This window comes from Astatotilapia calliptera, chromosome 1, assembly GCF_900246225.1.
Source record: "Astatotilapia calliptera chromosome 1, fAstCal1.2, whole genome shotgun sequence".
NCBI lineage: Eukaryota > Metazoa > Chordata > Actinopteri > Cichliformes > Cichlidae > Astatotilapia > Astatotilapia calliptera.
Genome location: NC_039302.1, coordinates 10,968,731 through 10,989,327, shown reverse-complemented (window position 1 = coordinate 10,989,327; position 20,597 = coordinate 10,968,731). Strand labels below are relative to the sequence as shown.

The window sequence follows — 20,597 nt, the reverse complement described above, 5'->3', positions numbered from 1 at the left end:
AACTACAGCAAAAGTTTAGACAATGAAGAACAACTTCGAGACTTTGATCTCAGGAGAATTTACAACCACCAAGTTTAAAAATTACAAACTTTATTTGGTCAAATAAACTGTCTCACAAATTAAAAAGGGTTTATAAAACAAAATAGCTATGTAGTTTACATTAACAAACAAAAGGACGAAAGAAATAAACAGTTTACACGTGAAGATATGAAGTAATTGTGTTTTTAAAACAAAACAAAAGATCATTGGCAAGGGGACTGAATGTGTACGTGTTAGCTTCACTTCTACAAAGGATCTAGGCGTTTCGATCAATACGGACGTCCACCTCTCGGCCATTTATCTTGGTTCCATTCATCATCCTGCAGGCCTTCTCGGCACTCTCTGGAGAGTCGAATCTCACCGTTCCGCATCCCTTCGACTTTCCATTCTCCATCTTGATTTCTGCAAACATTACCTGACCTGTAGCAGAAAAGAATGAGCAACGGCTGAATTTTGAAAGCAGAATCTTTAACAAAGTGCTGATTAAATCTTAGATATTGGCCTTTGTTTTCAGCGATCAATTGTGGTGAAATGCCAAAAGTGCTCCAGTGGTTCATGAATTAAACAGAATAATTAATTCAGTGGTCTATAATAAGCGAAACACTTACCACAGTGACTGAACTTGTCTTTCAGTTTTTGCCATGTCAAATCATAGGACAGCTATAAAACAAAAATATACTTCAGTCATTACATTAGTCAGCATTAACACATTTACAGCTGGACCTTTGTACATAGGGCTGTGCGATATGACCAAAATCTCATATCCTGATATTAAGACATCTATCGTCCGATAACGATATAAATCACAAAAATTTAACATTTTCTATAAATTCTGTGAATCTCGGGCAGCTCGACTTGCGTGAAGTGTTTCCAGCTGGGCGTCGCGTACCTGGAGTCGAGTGTTTTAACTGATGCATGAAACTATACATTTTTAGACATAAGTTGTAAGGGCCGCTGTTTTCTTTGTGAGTATTTCTTACACGGCGTGCTGCGTGTGAAAGCCTGTTCTAACGTTTGAGTCTAAGGTTTATTTTTTTTAGCACCTGACGGCTCTTTTTTGCTTCCTAATCCGTAAAACTGCATCTTTCACGTGATTCAGTTTATTTTGAAAAGTCACAACAGGATCTTGAGCTTTATTGTGAAATGTTTATGTGGAACATAAACAAGCGGACACGCGGTGGTTTTACCGTCGTTGTTGCTAACGACAACGCATAAAAACAAACGCTTGTCTGTCTGTAGTGTGGTTATAAATATAAGAGAAAGTGAGAACTTTAAGAAATTAATATAGCCACTACAGTGACCATCAAAATAATGAAAAAATATTGCCGTAAACGTTTATTTTGCAACACCACGAAACAAACGATAGCGTAAAATGAAACGATAAGACGTTTTTATATCGTCATCCGATATATATCGTTATATCGAACAGCCCTATTTGTACAGGAATCAAACATGTCAAAGATGACATCGAACTGATCATAAATCCTCCAAGCAAAAATTAATGATTCATCAAAGCACACCACATATTATTAATAACTTTGTGTGCTTATGCAGCTATCCAATCAAAGGCCCAGCAACAATATATTTAATGACATCTAATGAACGTTTATCACGTTAAAGTTTAACTGATCATGTTAGCACAGCGAACTGATTAAAGAAGCAGTAAATTTAGATACACAAATGTCTTGAGAACACATCTAAACAAAAGAGGAATGATGGGGGGGTTACAAGAAATTCTAACACAAGTGATGTTTGCTAAACCTGGACCTTTGAATTCCCCTTTAACATTTTAAACTTTGAGTGGCAGCATACTATAGTGCTTGCACTATGACTACTATCACTATCACGACTGACTGTATAGGAAGATAAGGATGTCCACAGATGTAACAGCTCTGAAAATCAGAATAAATGAACATGGTTTTATTTCTGCTTACATTTCGCACAAATATCTGGCAACCTCCTTTGGACCCTGAGCCTCTGTCCGACATGCCACCACCCATGTGGCCCGGCCCCCCGCCTCCATAGCCACCAAAGCCACGGTTCATGTCCATTCCTGACATTCCCAAACGGTCAAAGCTGGAGCCCATTCGGTCCATCGACATATTTCCCATTCCCCCACCTGAGCACGCACACACACACACACACACACACACAGAAGTGCACACAAACAATTTAACCTAATGCACAGTTAGGTTTTAACAGGGTCATGTTTGCAGTTTCCTGCACTGCTGCAGAACTACAAAGCCTCATGACAGATTTCTGTGAATTGGGACTTTTAAAACACTTTGCACCGCTTTATGAATAGATTTTTATTAACTTATTCTAATAAAATGTAACCGAAGTGTATCTAAACGGTGCAGAAGAGGATTGATTTTCCACTTCCAAACTTGCTATCACAGAAGCCAATGTTGCCATGACACTGTTTATACAGTGGGTGCAGACTCTGTACCAGTTTAAATAATTAGTCACCACACTGCACGAAGAATCAATGGGAAAACTTCATTCTTTTGTGAAAAGAAAACATTTTAACTACTGACAAACCACTATACCCCTTTTTAGTCTCTAACAAACAAGTAATTGTCGATCTCTGGGAAAATAAATACCATAGCATTTGCTATAGTACAGGCAGCAGTGTTCTGAATACTTTCAGTCTAATAATTTAAACAAGCCTGGGATGAAATGGAAAAATACCATAAGGCTGGTCAACCAAAACTTGACAACTCCATCATAGATTCCATCTTATACTGTAACTGTAAAGATTTTCAGGTTTGTGTGGGTTTTTTGGCATACATGAAACAGAGAAAGTGCATATTTTCTCTGTGGGTTGCTGTGGCCAGCCAGGCCCTCTGCTGTTTTTTTCTTGGTCTTCAAAATGCATCTCTTTTCTCCAAGTACTATATTTTCCGCACTATAAAGCGCACTTAAAATCCTTTAATTTTCTCAAAAATCGGCAGTGCGCCTTATACTCTGGTGCGCCTTATCTATGAATTCTGACTGTGTTTACTGACCTCGAACCAATTTTATGTGGTACACGGCGCTCAAAAATCAGTCAAAAAATGTTTTAGTAGGACTTTGCTAAGCTACGAAGCCGCACTGCTTGATCAATTGTCTGAGCGTTATGGCTACCGTAATCAGGAGCCTCACGGCTCATAGTAATCTGGGTCCAAAACCCCGTCTGCGTCAGGTCCCAAACGAACACTGTGTAAATACTTTCATCTTTAATAAAATGATCAGTGTTGCTGCTTTACCAGGTGTAACAATTAAGTTTAACATCCAGGCATCCATGAAAACAGAAATTATTAAATTTAACGGAGTTAGAAGTTAGCAGATAGTTAGCTGGCTAGTTTCGCTAGTTACCTAAACTAGCGAAACTAGTAGCATGTTCTGACTGAGAGATTTCTGGGCAAAAATAAAACGTACAGCTCTGCTATCACTTCCAACATGAATGAAGACAGAAAACTACACAGCAGTGACGTTTGTAGGATTACTGAAGTTGGACTAGCTGGTATATGATGCTGTGCTAGTGATCGCTAGCGACACAGATGTTAGCATAACAAAGCATAAAACAGTGGGCCCTAAACTCCATCCGCTTCAGGTCCCAAAGTCAAACGAACACTGCAGCATCACTGAGAGTTAAAAACTTTCTAAATTCTTTCATCTTTAATAAAATGAGCAGCGTTGCTGCTTTACCAGGTTTAACAATTAAGTTTAACGTCCAGGCATCCATGAAAACAGAATTTATTAAATTAAACAGAGTTAGAAGTTAGCTCGCTGGTTTCGCTAGTTACCTGAACATGATATAGCATGTTCTGACTGAGAGATTTCTGGAAAAAAATAAAACGTACAGCTCTGCTATCACTTCCAACATGAATGTAGAGAGAAAACTACACAATAGTGACGTTTGTAGGATTACTGAAGTTGGGCTAGATGGTATATAATGCTGTGTTAGTGATCGCTAGCGACACTGCTATGTTAGCTTACCAAAGCATAACACAGTGAACCTGGAGAATGAACGCTAACCTTTTTCCACTTGATAAAAGTTCCCGATGGTTTTTTTTGACAAATACAATCGCATGGAAAATTGATGTAAACAGACCAAACTTCAGTAGGGAAGGGGAACAACTGAGATGCTCCAGCCACAATATGAGGTTAGTCATTAATGTAAGATAACCTTTATTAGTCCCACACGAGGGAAATTTGTTACAGCATAAAGCGGACAGTGCAAAGTTACATAGCAAAAATGAGAAAAACACTAGAAAAATATATACTGTTGTTCCGGTGTTTATAGAGCAGCTACCAGAGAGAGTAATCTAATTCATACAAAAAAACCTGTTATATCTTATTCTTTATTTATGTTACCAAAAATAAAATGCGTGTGGTGACCGAGTCTGTTGTGACTCTTAATAAGTAAGACGTATTAATACACTACTTTCTTAATCTGTGTGACAACCATGACCACACGTTTCCAAACCCACTGCTAAGTGTATGACAGTTCAGGAGATTAGGTTGCTGTAATCAGCCATAAAGATCTAAGCTTCTGTTTCTCTATTCAAATGTTATCCTTTAGGAAGCCTGATATGAGAGATGTTACTTATGTTATAGCAGGAAATACTGTTAATTTTGTTTCATTTTTTTTTATTTTTCCATTTTTATCAATTTACACTGTTTAAATTCAAGTAAAAGAGTTACATTTTACCAAAAAGGTCAGACTTGGAAAAGACTAAATATATTAACTACTGGAAGGAAATGATGATTTGGGGGCAGCCCAAACTTTAAGTAAGAGTACTGTTGTGGAGTCTCATGTACCTTTAATTACTGAACAACTGCTATAAAAATGATAATTTGAAACACTGTGTATTAAGATTTTTTTTTTCCTAACCTGTGCCTAATCCAGTTCCCATGTGCCCCATGCCACCACTGCCCATGCCTCCTCCAAAGCCTCCACCTAAAGAAGAGTGCAAGTTGATGCAAATTCGATTATACCACGATGCAGTAGAACTCACAGCCTCACTGAAGTGAGAGTATAACTTACCCATTCCTCCAAAAGAATCCCCAAATCCTCGATTCATTGGCATGTCACCGTGCCCAAAGTCCCGATCCATTCCACCCATTCCTGATCGGTACATATCTTAACACCAAAAATACAATGAAAGAGAAACAAAACAATCAACAATAAAACGAGATGACACATTAGTTACCAATAACAAACAAGAAAACCTGATTTTTGGCCCACTGAGGGTAAAACAGACTTACCTCCCATTCTGCCAACTGGTGCCATGTCCCTCCCTCCAAACCCACCCATACTGCCCATGCTGTCCATGCCTCCAAAGCCTCCACTTGCACTACTCATTCCTATCGAAAGCAGAAGAGAAAAAGAAATCTCCTTTGTTAACACCGAGGTAACCATGGTCATTCAACAGGAAAGAAACTCGTAGGTAGCAAAAAGCTCACCTCCCCCAAGTCTGTTCATTCCACCATAACCTGATACATCCATACCTGGCAAAGACAAAGGAACATCGAATTACAAGAAACAGATGTAATTCCATAAAATTTACAACGTAAAAGCGCTTAAATATTATCTGGACAGAGCTCTGATCATTTCATTTCTTTGCACATCGAGGCTAATAGAAAAACAGACACTGGTATGTTGCATATATGTCAGTCTAACTTGAACACAGTTAATATTGCCTTGAGACCCTAATTTGATGATCAGCTAGTGGAAATGTAATTCTGTCGGATAAATATTGGCTTGTAAAGACAAACTGTTGCAACTCGGCATATATACGACACACTTTGCACTGAATATAATTTAAACCTAATATCTCAAAAGGTGACTGACCTCCAGGTCCCATAGCGCTCATGCCGCCTCCACCACTCAAGCGGTTGGCATTGATGGGTTGACCTCCTGGCCCCAATCCCATGCCAATACCACCTAGACCACCTACACAAAGAAGAAAAATTCCTTCTGTATTGTCTCCAACAACAAGAAATGCTCAAGACATACTTCATACATACTAAAGGCACACTGCCATTTTGGTGAACAAATTATTTATTCACTCACACACCATCTTGTTAAAATGCAGCTGTTCACTTCCTGTTCTGGTAAGACGCGTTTACTTGATTAATGATAATAAAACTATTTTTTTTAAATTACGTTTTTTGCTTATGATAAGGGAATAACAGCAAACTCACGTGGTAACTGAGGTGCTTTTTCTACTTGCCGAAAGTCTTCAACGGGTAGAGATTTCTCATCCTGCAAGACCAAGCATTTTTCTTTGCCCACATATTCACACCGTCTGCATAGCTTAAAGCACATTGTAACTTAACAAACAAAAACAACACACACGTACCATTTTTACGTGCATCTGCCTGTCAAAGAGCATCTGCCCATTAAACATGGCTGGAATCAACATCAAGGAGAATGCTGTGGTAAATATTGTACAGAATAAGTTCTTTTTCTCTTTTTGTTTCTTTTTTAATTAATACTTAATTATAAAGGATACAAATGGCCTGCACAGCTTCCAGTGGCTGCTCAAAAGTCACTGTTCCCATCCCACGGCTCTTGCCATCTTTATCTTCCTTTACATCTGCTCGCTTCACCACACCGGCCATACTAAACACCTCTTTTAACTTCTTCCACCCCACCTTAAAATCCAGCTGTTGAACAATAGAAAGACACCAGTGCGTTTAATAAACAGGAAAAAAAAAAAAGATTACTACACAGATTTGGAAACTGCTATACCTCCATATCAGTGACAGCCATACTGTGCACACTGTGTGGTAAAGATGGCACAGCAGCTTTTGTAGCCGTCTCTTATGGAGGGTGGTGACGGTGGTACAGTGGGGAGTTCATTTCCCATTTTCAGTACGAAGACAAAGTAAAGTGGATTATACTACTGCTTACGGTAAACAGTAAACATTAGTGGATGGATAGCACATGAAAGGAGTTAAAACAATACTACCGTATGTCAGTAGTTATCTAGTTATTTTCGCTTACTTAGGGGTCTACTAACTCTTTTGGTCGGGGTAGAACAGTGGTGCAGGGTTTAGCACTGTCACCTCACAACAAAAAAGGGGTTTGAATTCACCGGCCAGCTAAAGCCTTTCTGTGTCTGTGTGGGTTCTCTCCAGGTTGACCGCCCTCCCCCAACAATAATTCTAAATTACATGTTTGTGCATAAACAGTTAACGGTAACTGTAATGGTGAAAGTGGATTTGCTTGCTAAACAGTTGTAGCTACAACATATACACATATCATAAAAACTTTTTTTTTTAAATTACACAATGTTTAGGCCCAGCTGAAGCTCCATTAAACTCTGGTGGGCTGCCAGGCTTAAAATAGACTGGCACAAATCCTGTAGAAACATATGATTGTGGACGTATTTCACAGCTGGTCAAATATTTAATTAGTAATACTAATCTCTGGTGCCAAGCTATTAAATTACTTTAAAGCCTTCACTATGTATACGAGTGTGCTTGGCAGATGTCTACAATTGCACAGTGATAATTAATGTTTAATAACATTTCCTTACATTAGCTACAAACACAGTGTTGCCAAGTCGCCCAGCCTCCAGTGCATGGATGACTTCAGGTGGGATGTTAGGGTTGTTAGCAATGGAGGGCGGGAGGTTCATCACACCAGGCCCCATGTCGTGCCCACGGCCTCCCTGTTGACCCCCTCCCATGCGTTGCAACACACGGCGGGCATGCTCTCCATCAGGGTCCTTAAATAGAAAACATTATGATAACATTTAAGAAAAAATAAATAAAACTAGAAAATTTCACAGTGTCATTTTAATTTAGTGGTACATCGCTGGATATTTTCAGATCTGATGTTAACAAAAACATATGTAATGTAATAATGCTACATCATGGTTACCACCACAATCTTTTTATGACTGCTTCATATGCCCACAATCAACAGAAAATAGCAACATGAGATCAGCTTTTCTTAAAAAAAAAAAAAAAAGAGAAAAAAAAAAAAGAGAACAGCTAAATATAATCGGCAATCTATGCTTCTCACCTCCTTGATGTTGAGTGGCCTTCCACTCAGGTCATGTTTATTCATAGTTAATACTGCCTTCTTCACAAACTCCTCATCTTTGAACTCCACCACACTGTTGAACGAGGCAAACGGAGACGCCACATGAGTCAATGCGAGCACAACATATAAAAACAAAAGTTGTTTCTTTGAGAAAAATAGGGTTTCTTACCCACACCCCTACGAAGGTGGCATCACAGGAGTTCAGGAGTCACAGAAGGAGGGAACAAAATACAGTTAAAAACAAGATATTACAAACAAAAACATAATATAACATCTCAACTAGTTTTTAATATGTTTTTTATGCATGTTGGCCATATTTTCCCTGCTGGCTTGAGCCGGCTGGTTTTTAACTTTACTGCAAACAAGAAAAAATGCTGAAAAAAAACAAAAACAAACAAACATCACATTTCTTAATAATTAAAGATATTACAAGAAGAAAAATATCTAAACAGTAATATATAAAGGTTGCAGTTAAAATAAAATTAAAAAAAAAACTAAAAAAAACAACAATCACATTTGTCAGTAATATTTAAACATTCTATTATTTTACCTGAAAATATTTAGGTTTTGAACTGGACATTGATTACCATGATAGATGAAAAAAGCAACAACAAATGTATTTAGTACATTGTTTAGGATTAACAAGTTGTGACTTTAAGAGAAAAAATGTGTGGTTCATCTTTAAATCTATTGCATCATTTGTTGCCATTTAACATAAAGACATAACAAAAACAACTACGTGGTCTTTTGCAACTGCTTTGTTCCATTAAACAGAAAGCTTTGCCATATAACAGAATTGTAAAATAAAATTTTGAGACATGAGGGTCAATCAATAAGACCAATCACACAACCCCGCATTTCCCTTTGGAAAATGGCCAAACAAACAAACTTTTAAACCAATTGAAATGACAACAACAAAAGCAAAAGTATACTCTTAGATGAGTTCATTGGCTACATTTCCAAAAGTCAACAGGACATCTCCCTTTCAAATGAAAAATCAATCATTAGCCATCTTTCAGGCTCTAAACACAACCTATAGTGTCTCCAGTTCATTTAACCCAAAGGATCAGAGCCTAAAAGAGCACTACATTATTGAGAGCCTGCTGAGGGCATTTAAAACCTCGTGCAGCAATTTGGCCACATCACTTACCCTTGACTTTCCTTCAGCATCCTTAAAGAGCTCCACGTATGTAACCTCACCAACTACATGAGACATACAAAGGGAAAATACCAAAAGAACAAAGGAATTTAAGTCACCAAGTCTTCAAATCACCGCTGGCCTTGGCAATACAGCTACAGATGGAGATGTCCCCATTGATCAACAGCCAGCCCAGACCAACATCCCACCAGACAACACCATGCCTTTCTGGGCAGTGACTGAGACACCCAAAGGCCAAGGCCAGAAAAATAAAAACAAAAACAGCAAAAAACAAAAACACAGCTATATTAAACCTGGGAATTTCAAAATTCAAATCAAAAGACTTCAACGTGATCAGTTTAGCAACAAATTCCATTCAAGGCAGTTGAGATGTTTAAGCTGTCCTTTGACCTTTCAAAATATCTTTTTTGGGAACTCTGTATTTCATAAAGTAAAACATTGGAATATTTTTCATTGATACTAGCAAGATTCACCTTAATGCAGATGCAACAAAAACATTCAACAATCAAAATATTCCTTGCTGGATTGAGGTTACATTTTGGAGCTGACAATCCATTAAAACAAGTAACAATGTAACTACGTAAATCCTACTTTTTCCTCACATACATATCAGCCCAAGCTAAATTGGTGCCCATCCAAAAATAAATACATAAATAAAAGAATTAAAACTCCAATAACCTTAAATCACAATATGGCGGTTCCTTAATATCTGCACTAAGCATATCCACAAAAGCTACACACAAATTAGCTGGCGTTAGAAGCAAACGTTCAAGCTTGTAACAAAACAGAACAAAAGGTCAAAATCTTCTTTTCAGCTGAAGAGAGAGGCAGAGGGAAAGACGCCATACCCATCACTGGGTAGATTACCTTTATCACGCATTAGATCTTTAATTGCCTGCCACTTCATATCATACGGGATATTGCTGATGAACACTCTGTTCCTATGAGCACCCTTCTTTTCTCCACCATGTTTGTCTTTGTAGGGATGGTAGCGGCCCCCTCTTCTGCCTCCAGAGGATTTCTCTTTACCATCATGCTTTTCTTTGGGGGGCTTGCCTTCTTCTTCCCTACAAAATACAGAGAAGTGCAGGTCAACATCTCTAAACATCTTCCACAGATCACTGGGGCATCAAATTAAAAATCTACCCTTAATAAATTTGTGAGTAACAGCAGACTCATCTTTTGTGATTTGCTTTAGAAATTTAATTTATACCTTTTTTAACCTTATACATACAAAAAACTCTACTCATATTAATAAATTCTATAATATGGATCTAAAGTAATAATAATAATAATAATAATAATAATAATAATAATAATAATAATAATAATAATATCATCATGATCTAAAATAGCCATACCCACAAACAGCAATATGCATGCATACGTGCTAGACAAACTTTGGATTTCTTTGCGTGTAAATGACAACTACGTGAGTAGATGAATGCATAAACAAATTAAAAGAAAAGTATTCATGCAACTTCTGATTTCAACCAAGTGTGACATTTTATAAATCCTTATGAAAATACAGCACACATTTTAAATGAACTGATACTTTAATGCGTATAGAGCACTTTAAATGTATTAAGCCGGTATAATTTTTGTGCAACAGCGCGGAGCCATTAGCAGCTAACCGCAGGTTTGTTAGCATAGCATAGCGCAATGGCCATGAACAATTTCATTAAGATTAGAATGGGTGCTAACTAGTAAAAGCACAGCTTATTTTGCTTGTGGTTAAACCTAATTAATTTAATTAAAGTAAGGCTGGCTTGGTGGTTACTAGCGCTGAATTTCAGAGTTTCGTTAGCTTTAGCTAAATATGAAAGCACAACACAATGGAGAGTAGCACCTAACCGAGAATGACCCATTGCACCAGCCTTGTAACATTGTGGCCACAGTTTATGGAGATGCATATATACCTTAAAGTCTTACATTATATTTAAATTTAACACATATACTTCGACGTTATATTTCTTACAAGAGATTGGAGGATTCTTTGCTAACAATAGCTAATATTCAAGGACTCCATTTTAGCTAAGCTAGCTAACAGCGACGCAGAACGACCGGATAATATTACAACTTTTTAACTCACATTTTCACACCGTTGGGTGTTTCTTCAGATGTCTCGTCGGGTTCCGACTTGACTGATTCAGAAATTTCCTCCTCCTGTGGTTCCTCTTTAGCCGTTTCAACATCTGCCATGTTGATGTTTATTTTCCCCACACACAACGCAGGATAACTCGATCGCTACGCAGTTCAAAATGTGCTGGGAAGATATGTGATTCCAACGCGAGATTTGGGAGCTGTTGCTAGGCATCGTCGGAGAATTGAATAGTATAGGTGTCAATGGACACGGGTGAAAAGAAAAAATTAACTCCTGTAAAAAGAATGTGGACGCGATTTCTCTCTAAATTGAGAAGTGAAGAAAGTAAAAGCTTCTAATGCAGCGATTCTTACCTTTTTTCTTATGTGCCCCACTTTATTTTAGCAGTAAAAAGGATTCCAAATTGAGCAATACCATGAGCAAACTTTTTTTTTGTCCACCAAAGCCATTTTATACATGCACACAACAGCGTGCGAACAAGCGTCTACTAAAATGAAAATCGTTGGATACTGTGAAAATGTCTTATACAATATAGTGCAAAAGATTTCTTATAAAGTATTATAGAGCAACAACTATTTTATATGCGTATATGTCCCCTTTCCAGATAAAAAGACAAAACAAAAAAGAAACATAAATTGGGGTGATGTTCGGGTACAGAATATACAGAAGTTCAGTGTTATAGAATCGGTTTAAACTTTCTTAAAATATGATCCAATAAAGCTCCAAGGACCATCAAGCACATCAGGTCCCAGAGAATTGCCTGCTCCACTAATTTGATCTCCATAACATCTTTATGGCAGCTTTCCATCCTCAAACTGTTTAGTTTGTGTAGCTTTAAGTTTATTAAAAATGATCTGTTTGCTGGTTAGAAAGGCCAGTGCTATAATACATTTGTTTTCCTGTTTCAGACATTGTAATTCATAAAGCAATACCAGTATTACCTATAAACTACAATATTCCAGGCAGCACACTCACGGTGTCAGACTAAAATGTCCCATCTTATTGATTATCATGCAGAGCCAAGTCTATTCATCATTCCTGAAACTATTGATTAATGCACTTTTACTCCACTGCAGGAATACTTTCAATTTCGTCACACAATCAGCTTTAACATTTGAAGAGAATCTGCTCAGCGAGCCCTGAGGAGATTCCACCAGTGGAGAAATACTTTGAAAGCTAATTTTTAACATCACAGTTTAAAGTTGCACAGTTGTATAGAACTCGTTGCCCAGCAGGTCTGTAGTCCTATAGAAACAGTAAGGTGCTGTTAATCGAATGCACTTGATTAACTGATCATCAGTAAGTGTGAGCACCTGCGTAAAACCAAACATTTTCACTTTTTGCTTATGTGTAACTGTCAGATATGTGACAATCTTCCCAGGAGTGAATGACCCAGTAAATTCACCCCAAAGTCAGACGATGCAATACACAGTAATAGCATCTCAGAGTCTACATGTCTTTTGTCATGTCCAGACCAGACAGTGGAGATGTGTGAACATAATGTAGAGCACAATTTTTGGTGAAAACCAAGCGCAGCAAATCACCACAGTACTGTGGTGGAGGGGTGGTGATCTGGCCTATTTTGCAGCAACAGAACCTGCACCTCACAGTCATTAAGTTTGAACTCCTCTATAAGCCAAACTATTTTAGAGTCAAATGTGAGGCTGTCTGTCTGACAGATGAAGCTGAAATTGGGCAATGATTCCAAGCAAAACAGTAAATCTACAAGAGCATGACCAAAAAAGAAAAGAATCATGGTGCTGCAATGGCCCAGTTAGAGCCCAGACCTCAACCTGATTAAAATGCTGTGGCAGGAACTTAAGAGAGCTGTGCATAATTGAAATCCTTGCTAACCGCAATGAATCGAAGAGACACACAAGTTAGTTATTGCTGTTATAGGTGGTTCTACAAGCTACTCAATCATGGGTTGTACTTTTTTTTCCACACACTGCTTCTGCATTTTGGTTCAGCAGCTACAAATAGAAAAAAAAAAAAAAAAAAAAAAAATATATATATATATATATATATATATATATATATATATATATATATATATATATATATATATATATATATATATATATATATATATACCTCACTGCTTTGGTTTTGGCATACTAACCACTAACTCAAAAACTGACTTGTAAAAAAAAAACACTTTCACTTCATTCAGGAAGAGCTACACGTAGGAGTGACAGAGTACAAGTTGCAAACAACCGTACGTCTGGCTGACCTGTAACTGAGCATAGGTTAAAATTTAACATACAGTGAATTGCATGCATCACTCTGTAAATGAAAAATCAGATCAGTAAACTGATCCTTCATTTCCTTGATGGCATAACATCCATTTCACAAATGATTGGTGCACAATTCATACCATGCCTGCTGAACAATCACTAATCGATAAAGTATCACATTTACTTTTACTATTATTGGAGCAAGACCTATAAATTAAAGCTGGAGTGTGAGTACCGAATGAAAGTAACAATGACGACAAAGTATTTCATGTGTAGTGGTTTACACTAACAAGCAAAAGATCTCTGGTTCAGTTTTGCCAAATCAAACATGTGAAGTGACCCCTTGTGAATAAGGAAGCAGCTAAAAGTCACATCTGCACATCCTAAAATGAAAGACCTATGATCTAAGAGACACAGTCTCTCCAGTGCGTCCTGGGTCTGCTCCAGGGCCTCTTCTCGGTAGCAGTGCCCTCTCAGATAGACCTAGAAGGCAGCCTAGTCAGATGACCGAACCACCTCAACACAACAAATATATTACTTATAATAATAATGGATTGCATTTATATAGTGCTTTTTGAGACCCTCAAAGCGCTTTATAATTCCACTATTCAGTCACTCTCACATTTACACGCTGGTGGAGGCAAGCTACAGTCGTAGCCACAGCTGCCCTGGGGCAGACTGACAGAAGGGAGGCTGCCATAACCCGCCATCGGCCCCTCTGGCCAACACCAGTACGCAGTCGGTAAAGTGTCTTGCCCAAGGACACAACAACCGAGACTGTCTGAGCATAGGTTAAAATTGCTCGAACTGGCAACCCTCCGATTACAAGATGAACTGCCAATTCTTGAGCCACGATCGCCCTGTGTATTTGTGCAAAAATGTACCAGACCTTTTCTTTTTTTAATGAAAATAAAATTTGATTTGATTAACTTGCAGCTCCCTGGAGAAGTAGTATTTGCAGCAGTTTTGTTTGACGGGAAAGCCAACTGGAGTAATTACAATCTTTGCAAATCAGTCTTTGTACTGAGACGGTATAACCCCCCAAAAAGACATTCATTAAAGTTTCTCTTAGAGCAGTTTAGAATAATTGTTTTACAGTTCTCAGTATCAGCCTTTCTCCTGATCGCTTGGATAATATTCTAATATGCTTTATGCAACAAGTTAATGCCTCAGCAGTTCCTCTTTCACCTTGATACACAAGTAAAGGTGCATTTAATGATATGATAAAGGCAAGTAATTGAACTTCTGATAATTTTGACATGAATGGACTTGTGAAATCCTCTCTGCAAATTTGTTATCAATCAATGGATTGATAATAACATGCAGTTTACATGCGTTTCATCACTGATAGCCACACACTACTCCACTGTATCTTCACAATAGCACCTCTTAAGAGACTTTCATTTTAACCTTTGGGCTTTAAGTTGATAAGAACAACAAGGTAAAAAGACTAATGATGAAACTGCCCGTGCAGTGTGGCATCTAAATTGCAAACACTGTCTGAAATACTGAAACAGGCTGCCTATTTCTACCTGAATACAGCAAAGTAATAACAATAAGTCTAAAAAATAGCTGCTGATCCAAGAAAAGCAATACTAAAATTTACACTGCAGAGGCACGAATCCAATATGAAGGAACTATTCCCATCTAAGGTTGCATCGGTGATGATAATCTCCCTCATGACATGCCTTATCCTTAGATGCGAGCCACTGCACCACTGTGACAACAAACAACATTGTTCATCTGAATGTCTACTGAATAACAATGAAACAGATGGCCAGATGCTTCACTGCTGCATTCCTTTATAGTTAATAATCAAGTACTTGCTGTTTGATCTGTTTTTTGTTTTCTGTGCAATACTGCTTTTCATTCACTACATTAATATCTCTTAAAATGACTGGCTTTTCTCCTTCGCCGTGTCAGGGCAGCTTGCATTCGGATAAGCCTTTAAGGAGAGGGGGCTAATTCGATTTGGCCACAGCCAACTGCACCAATTAAAGACACATCATCAAACTCGGCTTGAAGGATAGTGCTGTGCTGTACCAAAAATACCTTTGCAGCAGCATTTACAGCCCAGAGGCAGTCAGAGGGAGCACTCCCCCTGCCTGCTAAAGCAGGAGATCCCTGTTTGATTTTTGCTGGAGACGTTTTGTTTTTTGGAGAAAGCCCCCAAATAAGCCCCGAGAAGGAACAGTGAAGAGAGAAGAAGCAGATGAGGCAGATTGCTTGTTTATGCTGCTGCATTCATCCTGGTGCTGCTGAGGTTGGGGTGGGAGGGAATGTTGTGAATGACTGAGGCAGCAGAGCAGCTGAGTGAGACTAACAAGTGGTTGCCATGCAGCAGGAGCAAGCGCGCGTGCTTCTGGAGAGAGAGCTAGAGAAACAGAATGATAATGAGCAGCGGGCGGCAAGTAAAGGAGCATGAGGACAGGAGCTCTATCTCTCAGAATAGACATATAATAGCTAGATCCAGCCTTCCGCTTCCCTTCCTCTGTTTTAATCTCTTCACCTCTGGCTTTTTGGTTAGATGAGCAGTTAGCCTAGCACATCCAGAATGCCAGGAATGGATGAATTAATGGATATACATCTGAAGGCTTCAAGAAGGAGGAGTTGTTCGGAAGAGACAGCAGCAACAGGTCTGTAAGGATGGCACGATAATGATGGTGAGACGCCTGTTTTTTCTCCCTAAGACATCCTCACTAGAGAATCTGTCAATGCAGTCCCTCTCTCTTTTACCTTACCTCACTGCCTCGCTCTCTCTTCTCTCACTCTCTCTCACCATCCACACTTGTGCAGTGTCCTCCTCATCATTCTGCTTCCTTCCTCCTCGTCTGTCTTTCCCTGTCCTCCCTGTTCATTTTCCTATCTGTATGTATCCCCCTTCTCTTTTACCCCCTCACCGCTTCCTGTCCTCTCACTCTGGCCACCTGCTGCTTGTGTTCATGTGAAAGATTTTGGGGTTGGGGTTGGGGGATTGGGAAAGTGCAGACTTCCACTTGGGTGACCACACCAATTTTTTGATTATGTTTGGTCATTTACAGTTTCCCTCTCACCGTCTAATGGAATTGCACTGTCGCACAGGCATCTGCTTACATGCAACAGGTAGAGATTCCATTCCTGTGAGCGGAACATATATAGCGTCACATCTTCACAAGATGCGATGTAGTCATTCATTCCTCACTGCTTTGCTTATGTGTAACGGCTGGCTATGCACTGCGACACACTGTAATTCTAACCTGACTTAAAGACATGTAGTGATGCCTTGCTTTCAGTGAGTCGAGCCTGTCTCTTTCCTCGGTTCACGTATGCTCTTTGGGTTTTGGGGTTGTTGTTTTTTTTTTTAATTTCTTTGCAAAATTTACAGGGGGGGTGGGGGTGATCTGTAGAATGAGAGAGATCAATCTTCAAACGTTCAATAGAGGCATTTATGTAGATACAGGAAACCTTGAATGAATTTCTCTACAGTCTATGCATTAACTGTTGCACTTAAACAGACTGATTGAAATGGATCTGCTCACAAGACATGATGGCCGATAGCTGACACCATCATTTAAACTCTGTCCAGGTAACATGCAGGCTTCTAAACGCCTGACCCTATCAGAGGAGAGATGAGGCACCTAGATGTTGGTTTACCATGAGCAGCGTCCACTACAACCACTCCCTTGCTGCCATGAGCGGAAACGACATGATGGCGCACTCTCTGACTCTGGAGCAGAAGACAGCCTTTGCCTTTGTGGGGATGCTACTGGTGTTTTTGGGGCTGCTAATAGTAAGGTGTTTCAGGATCCTGCTGGACCCCTACAGCAGTATGCCCTCCTCCAACTGGGCTGATGGCATTGAGGGGCTGGAGAAAGGGACGTTTGAGTACGCCCTTACTTAACACAGGGACACACGCATCAGTAGATGTCCTGGCAAACAAGAAGTGTCCATGGAAATCCATATGCATATTCACACACACACACACACACACACACACACTTGCAAACATGAACGCACACAAGCTCCGCACAACCATTGCACGCTGAAACGCCATTAAGACATTACTGTGGCATACCAAACTCCAACAGCAAAGCCACGTGTGTTGTTTAATGTGTGTGAATTGTTCAGTGTCCGTGTGCGACTACATGTTTGTTGTATGCGTGTGAGTGTGCGAGGTGGTCATATTGTCCGCCCTTCTGCCAGGGGGTGTGTATTTCAAATCATCGATTTACACAGAACTTGGCTGAAGCTCCCTTTAACCCATACCTGCGAGATGAATGAATGTCTGTAGATAGATAATAAGAGATGGATGTTCATGGATGTTCATGGATGTTCATGGAAGTGGGTGGGAGATTAGGATGCAATGGATCTTTTACGATATAGTTTGAAGACTCAGGGACAAGATTCCTCATGTGAACTTAGAATGGAAGAGAGAGAGTGTTTGAAACTCTGCACAGCTAAATTGTTCTGCACAGGAATGTATACGAGTGGATACAGGGTAATATGTCTAACTAGTGCTTTGTAGACTAATCAAATCCAATCTGTGGATGATCCAAATGGATGCTGCTGCTGCTGTGTGTGTGCACTTCGGTCCCTTTCTGTGGTGTCTTGTTCTCTGAAGTCATGCAATGAAAGGCAACACGACAAACTGTGATTTACATTATGGTGTTACTGTTTCTAAATGATGCAAAATCAACTCTCAAGAGTTTGTACTGCTGCTTTTTTTTGAATGATGGTATACTGTATCCTGCCACAATCACGTGTCAGAGTGAAAGGAACAAAAAACAACCCCAACTGTTTACTTTGATACATGTGGCAGTGTTGCTCTATGACTTGTCAAGCATTACTTCCATTGTTTAGCTTTCAAGCGAAATGAGGACGAAAAAAAATTGGAAGGACTTCCTCATTCTCAGCACTGCTAGTTTTCTGACGACAAGGAGAAACTCTCACTGCTCGCCTGCCTGCATAGGAAAAGGTCACATGGAAAACAGGTGTGGGATGTGCGTCCCGCTGCACCTGAACATCTTTTTCCTGTAGTTTCGGTCTCACCTCCAGTCTTTCTTCCAGACAGAGGAAGAGAGAACAGTCCTAAGCAGAGATTCTGTAATTCGGCCCACTGCTCAAAGTCTGGAGTGTTCCTTTGCTAATTTCTATGGTCTACGGTTTCTCCTTAGCGCTGTGACTCTGCCTTACTGTGACCTTCAATGGGTTTATGTGCCTTCATCTAGAAAACATTAGAGCACCTGTTTGTGCGTGCGTGCCCGCGTACGCGTGCGTGTGTGTGTGTGTGCTTGAGTGTCATATCATGACGACAGGCCTGTCGCTTGCTCAGCTGGTGGTGGAGGTTTCTCATTGATTTTCGTTGGATCCAATGATGTAAAAATAAATAGAATTTTCTTCACTTTAAAATATTGCTTGCAAAGTCTCTGTGTTTTGTGCCTCTTGCTTCTTATGCGGGGAGATCTGTTTTACATGTGAGCACGCTACATGCTACAAAATTTCAAGCCTTTTTACATGGCCCGCTCGTAAGCTAGGAGAGCAGTTTTGCAACATTGCTGCAGCAACAGAGGGAAGGGGAGCAAGAGAGCTCCACAGGCTAATATTGGAGATTGTGAGGGACCAAGCAGCCAAAGCAAAGAGGACACAGGCAAAAAAAAGTATCTTCAAAAAGGGTTTTCTTTATTTTAACCCTCAAAAAGTCCAAAATTACCAAAATTCAAAAGCATACTTAACAGGCCCATAAAAGAGGTCAACTAAATATAACTCTACAAAAAGTAATTTCCAGAAACTTAAATAAAACAAAGTGAGACACAACTTAACTCACAAACTGACCTAATTACAAAGACATGAGGGTAGCTTTTATAATGATTTGGCCAAACCATTTACACACAATAGGGGGAAAACAAAAACACACTAATATTAACTAAGCACAGAATAACCTAACTAAACCTAAAACACCCCTGCTCCTGGTAAGCCCATGGTTGGTCCTGCTGAGCAGGCATTTTGTTCCTAGAGTCCTCAGCCACGCCCCTGTGTGGCTGATGCCATCAGAGATTTAGAAGCAGTTAGACTTTTATTTTATTTTTAAATAAAACATTTACAAATAGGTCCTCATGCAGAAAATGATGATATGCATGTGCATGTATGGTACGGTCTAAAGAGAAATGGGGGCTAATGCAACAGCAGACGCAAGCAGATCTGCAGAACCCACATGCAGTTTACAATGAAAGGCCACCCTGTTCATCCCCTCTGACACGCATCATTTGTCAGGAATGCAATCATTATTGCACCATTATCTCTGTCACCTACGTGACACCCTTATCTTAAATCTATTCTTAGCAGGAAAAGGCCCAATTTGCCCTCAAGACCACTTAAAAGAAAAATGAACCCGACATTCTAACAAAGGTTACCCAGGAAGTGTTTCGAAGCGTTTCTGCGTCGCACTGTCTTGTAATATGTCACTCTGCTGTCAGCTCGGACGGTGTCGTTTATTCGTTTAAACACTATAAATCGCTATCCCTTCATTGACTGGAATAAAACAAGGAGACAGTTCTTTGGATTTTTGGCTCCTGGGTTTGATGGAAATAGGAGCTGATGAATGATTACAAAATTATTATTGCACAGATCATGTGTTGATGGCATGGCTGAATAACGTACCTTAGCGTTGCTGATTATCGATCATTAGTTTTATAACTTGCGATCTTCAGACCTCACAGCTATGACCTTGACCTTGATCTTCTGGCCTCGCAATAAGGCCAGAAGATCCAAAAAGTTACATTTTTGTTTAAACCAAAAGCAATTTAACACAATCTGCTGCTTTTAGTACAAGAGCTTTAGGAAATCATTTTAGTGAGGTGAATACTGTAGTTTAAATGCCTCATTTTAACACTGCACTGGTTATTGTCAGTGCCCTTGGGGTCAGATCTGATGCTTTATCTAAGACTATTTAATTTTAGACTCGTGACTTGAGTTACATAATTTGACAAGCCTCCCCATAATTGCATTTGCTTCTGATAAAGAACAGTGGTGCTAAAA

The 20,597-nt window shown here is 39.3% G+C and overlaps 2 protein-coding genes across 3 annotated transcripts; one reads left to right on the top strand and one right to left on the bottom strand.

Annotated features, from left to right (window-relative positions):
* Positions 1–194: 194 nt before the first annotated feature.
* On the bottom strand, positions 195–11,537 carry myef2 (myelin expression factor 2). The gene is made up of 17 exons (XM_026163589.1): positions 11,335–11,537; positions 10,110–10,309; positions 9,234–9,286; positions 8,253–8,260; positions 8,063–8,156; positions 7,572–7,763; positions 6,543–6,696; positions 6,390–6,439; positions 6,232–6,292; positions 5,879–5,980; positions 5,491–5,535; positions 5,293–5,391; positions 5,072–5,167; positions 4,919–4,984; positions 1,974–2,158; positions 648–699; positions 195–459 (listed from the first exon to the last, which is right to left on the bottom strand). The coding sequence occupies exons 1-17, from the start codon at positions 11,442–11,444 to the stop codon at positions 296–298; spliced, it is 1,731 nt and encodes a 576-aa protein (XP_026019374.1). The 5' UTR covers positions 11,445–11,537; the 3' UTR covers positions 195–295.
* A 4,328-nt stretch (positions 11,538–15,865) lies between these two features.
* ctxn2 (cortexin 2) lies at positions 15,866–19,348 on the top strand. Of its 2 annotated transcripts, none has more exons than XM_026162254.1 (2): positions 15,866–16,246; positions 17,149–19,348. In XM_026162254.1, the coding sequence occupies exon 2, from the start codon at positions 17,218–17,220 to the stop codon at positions 17,461–17,463; it is 246 nt and encodes an 81-aa protein (XP_026018039.1). In that variant the 5' UTR covers positions 15,866–16,246; positions 17,149–17,217; the 3' UTR covers positions 17,464–19,348. The 2 variants fall into 2 exon arrangements, with proteins under 2 accessions (XP_026018039.1, XP_026018112.1); XM_026162327.1 differs by lacking the exon at positions 15,866–16,246 and adding an exon at positions 16,665–16,685.
* The last annotated feature ends 1,249 nt before the right edge of the window (positions 19,349–20,597 follow it).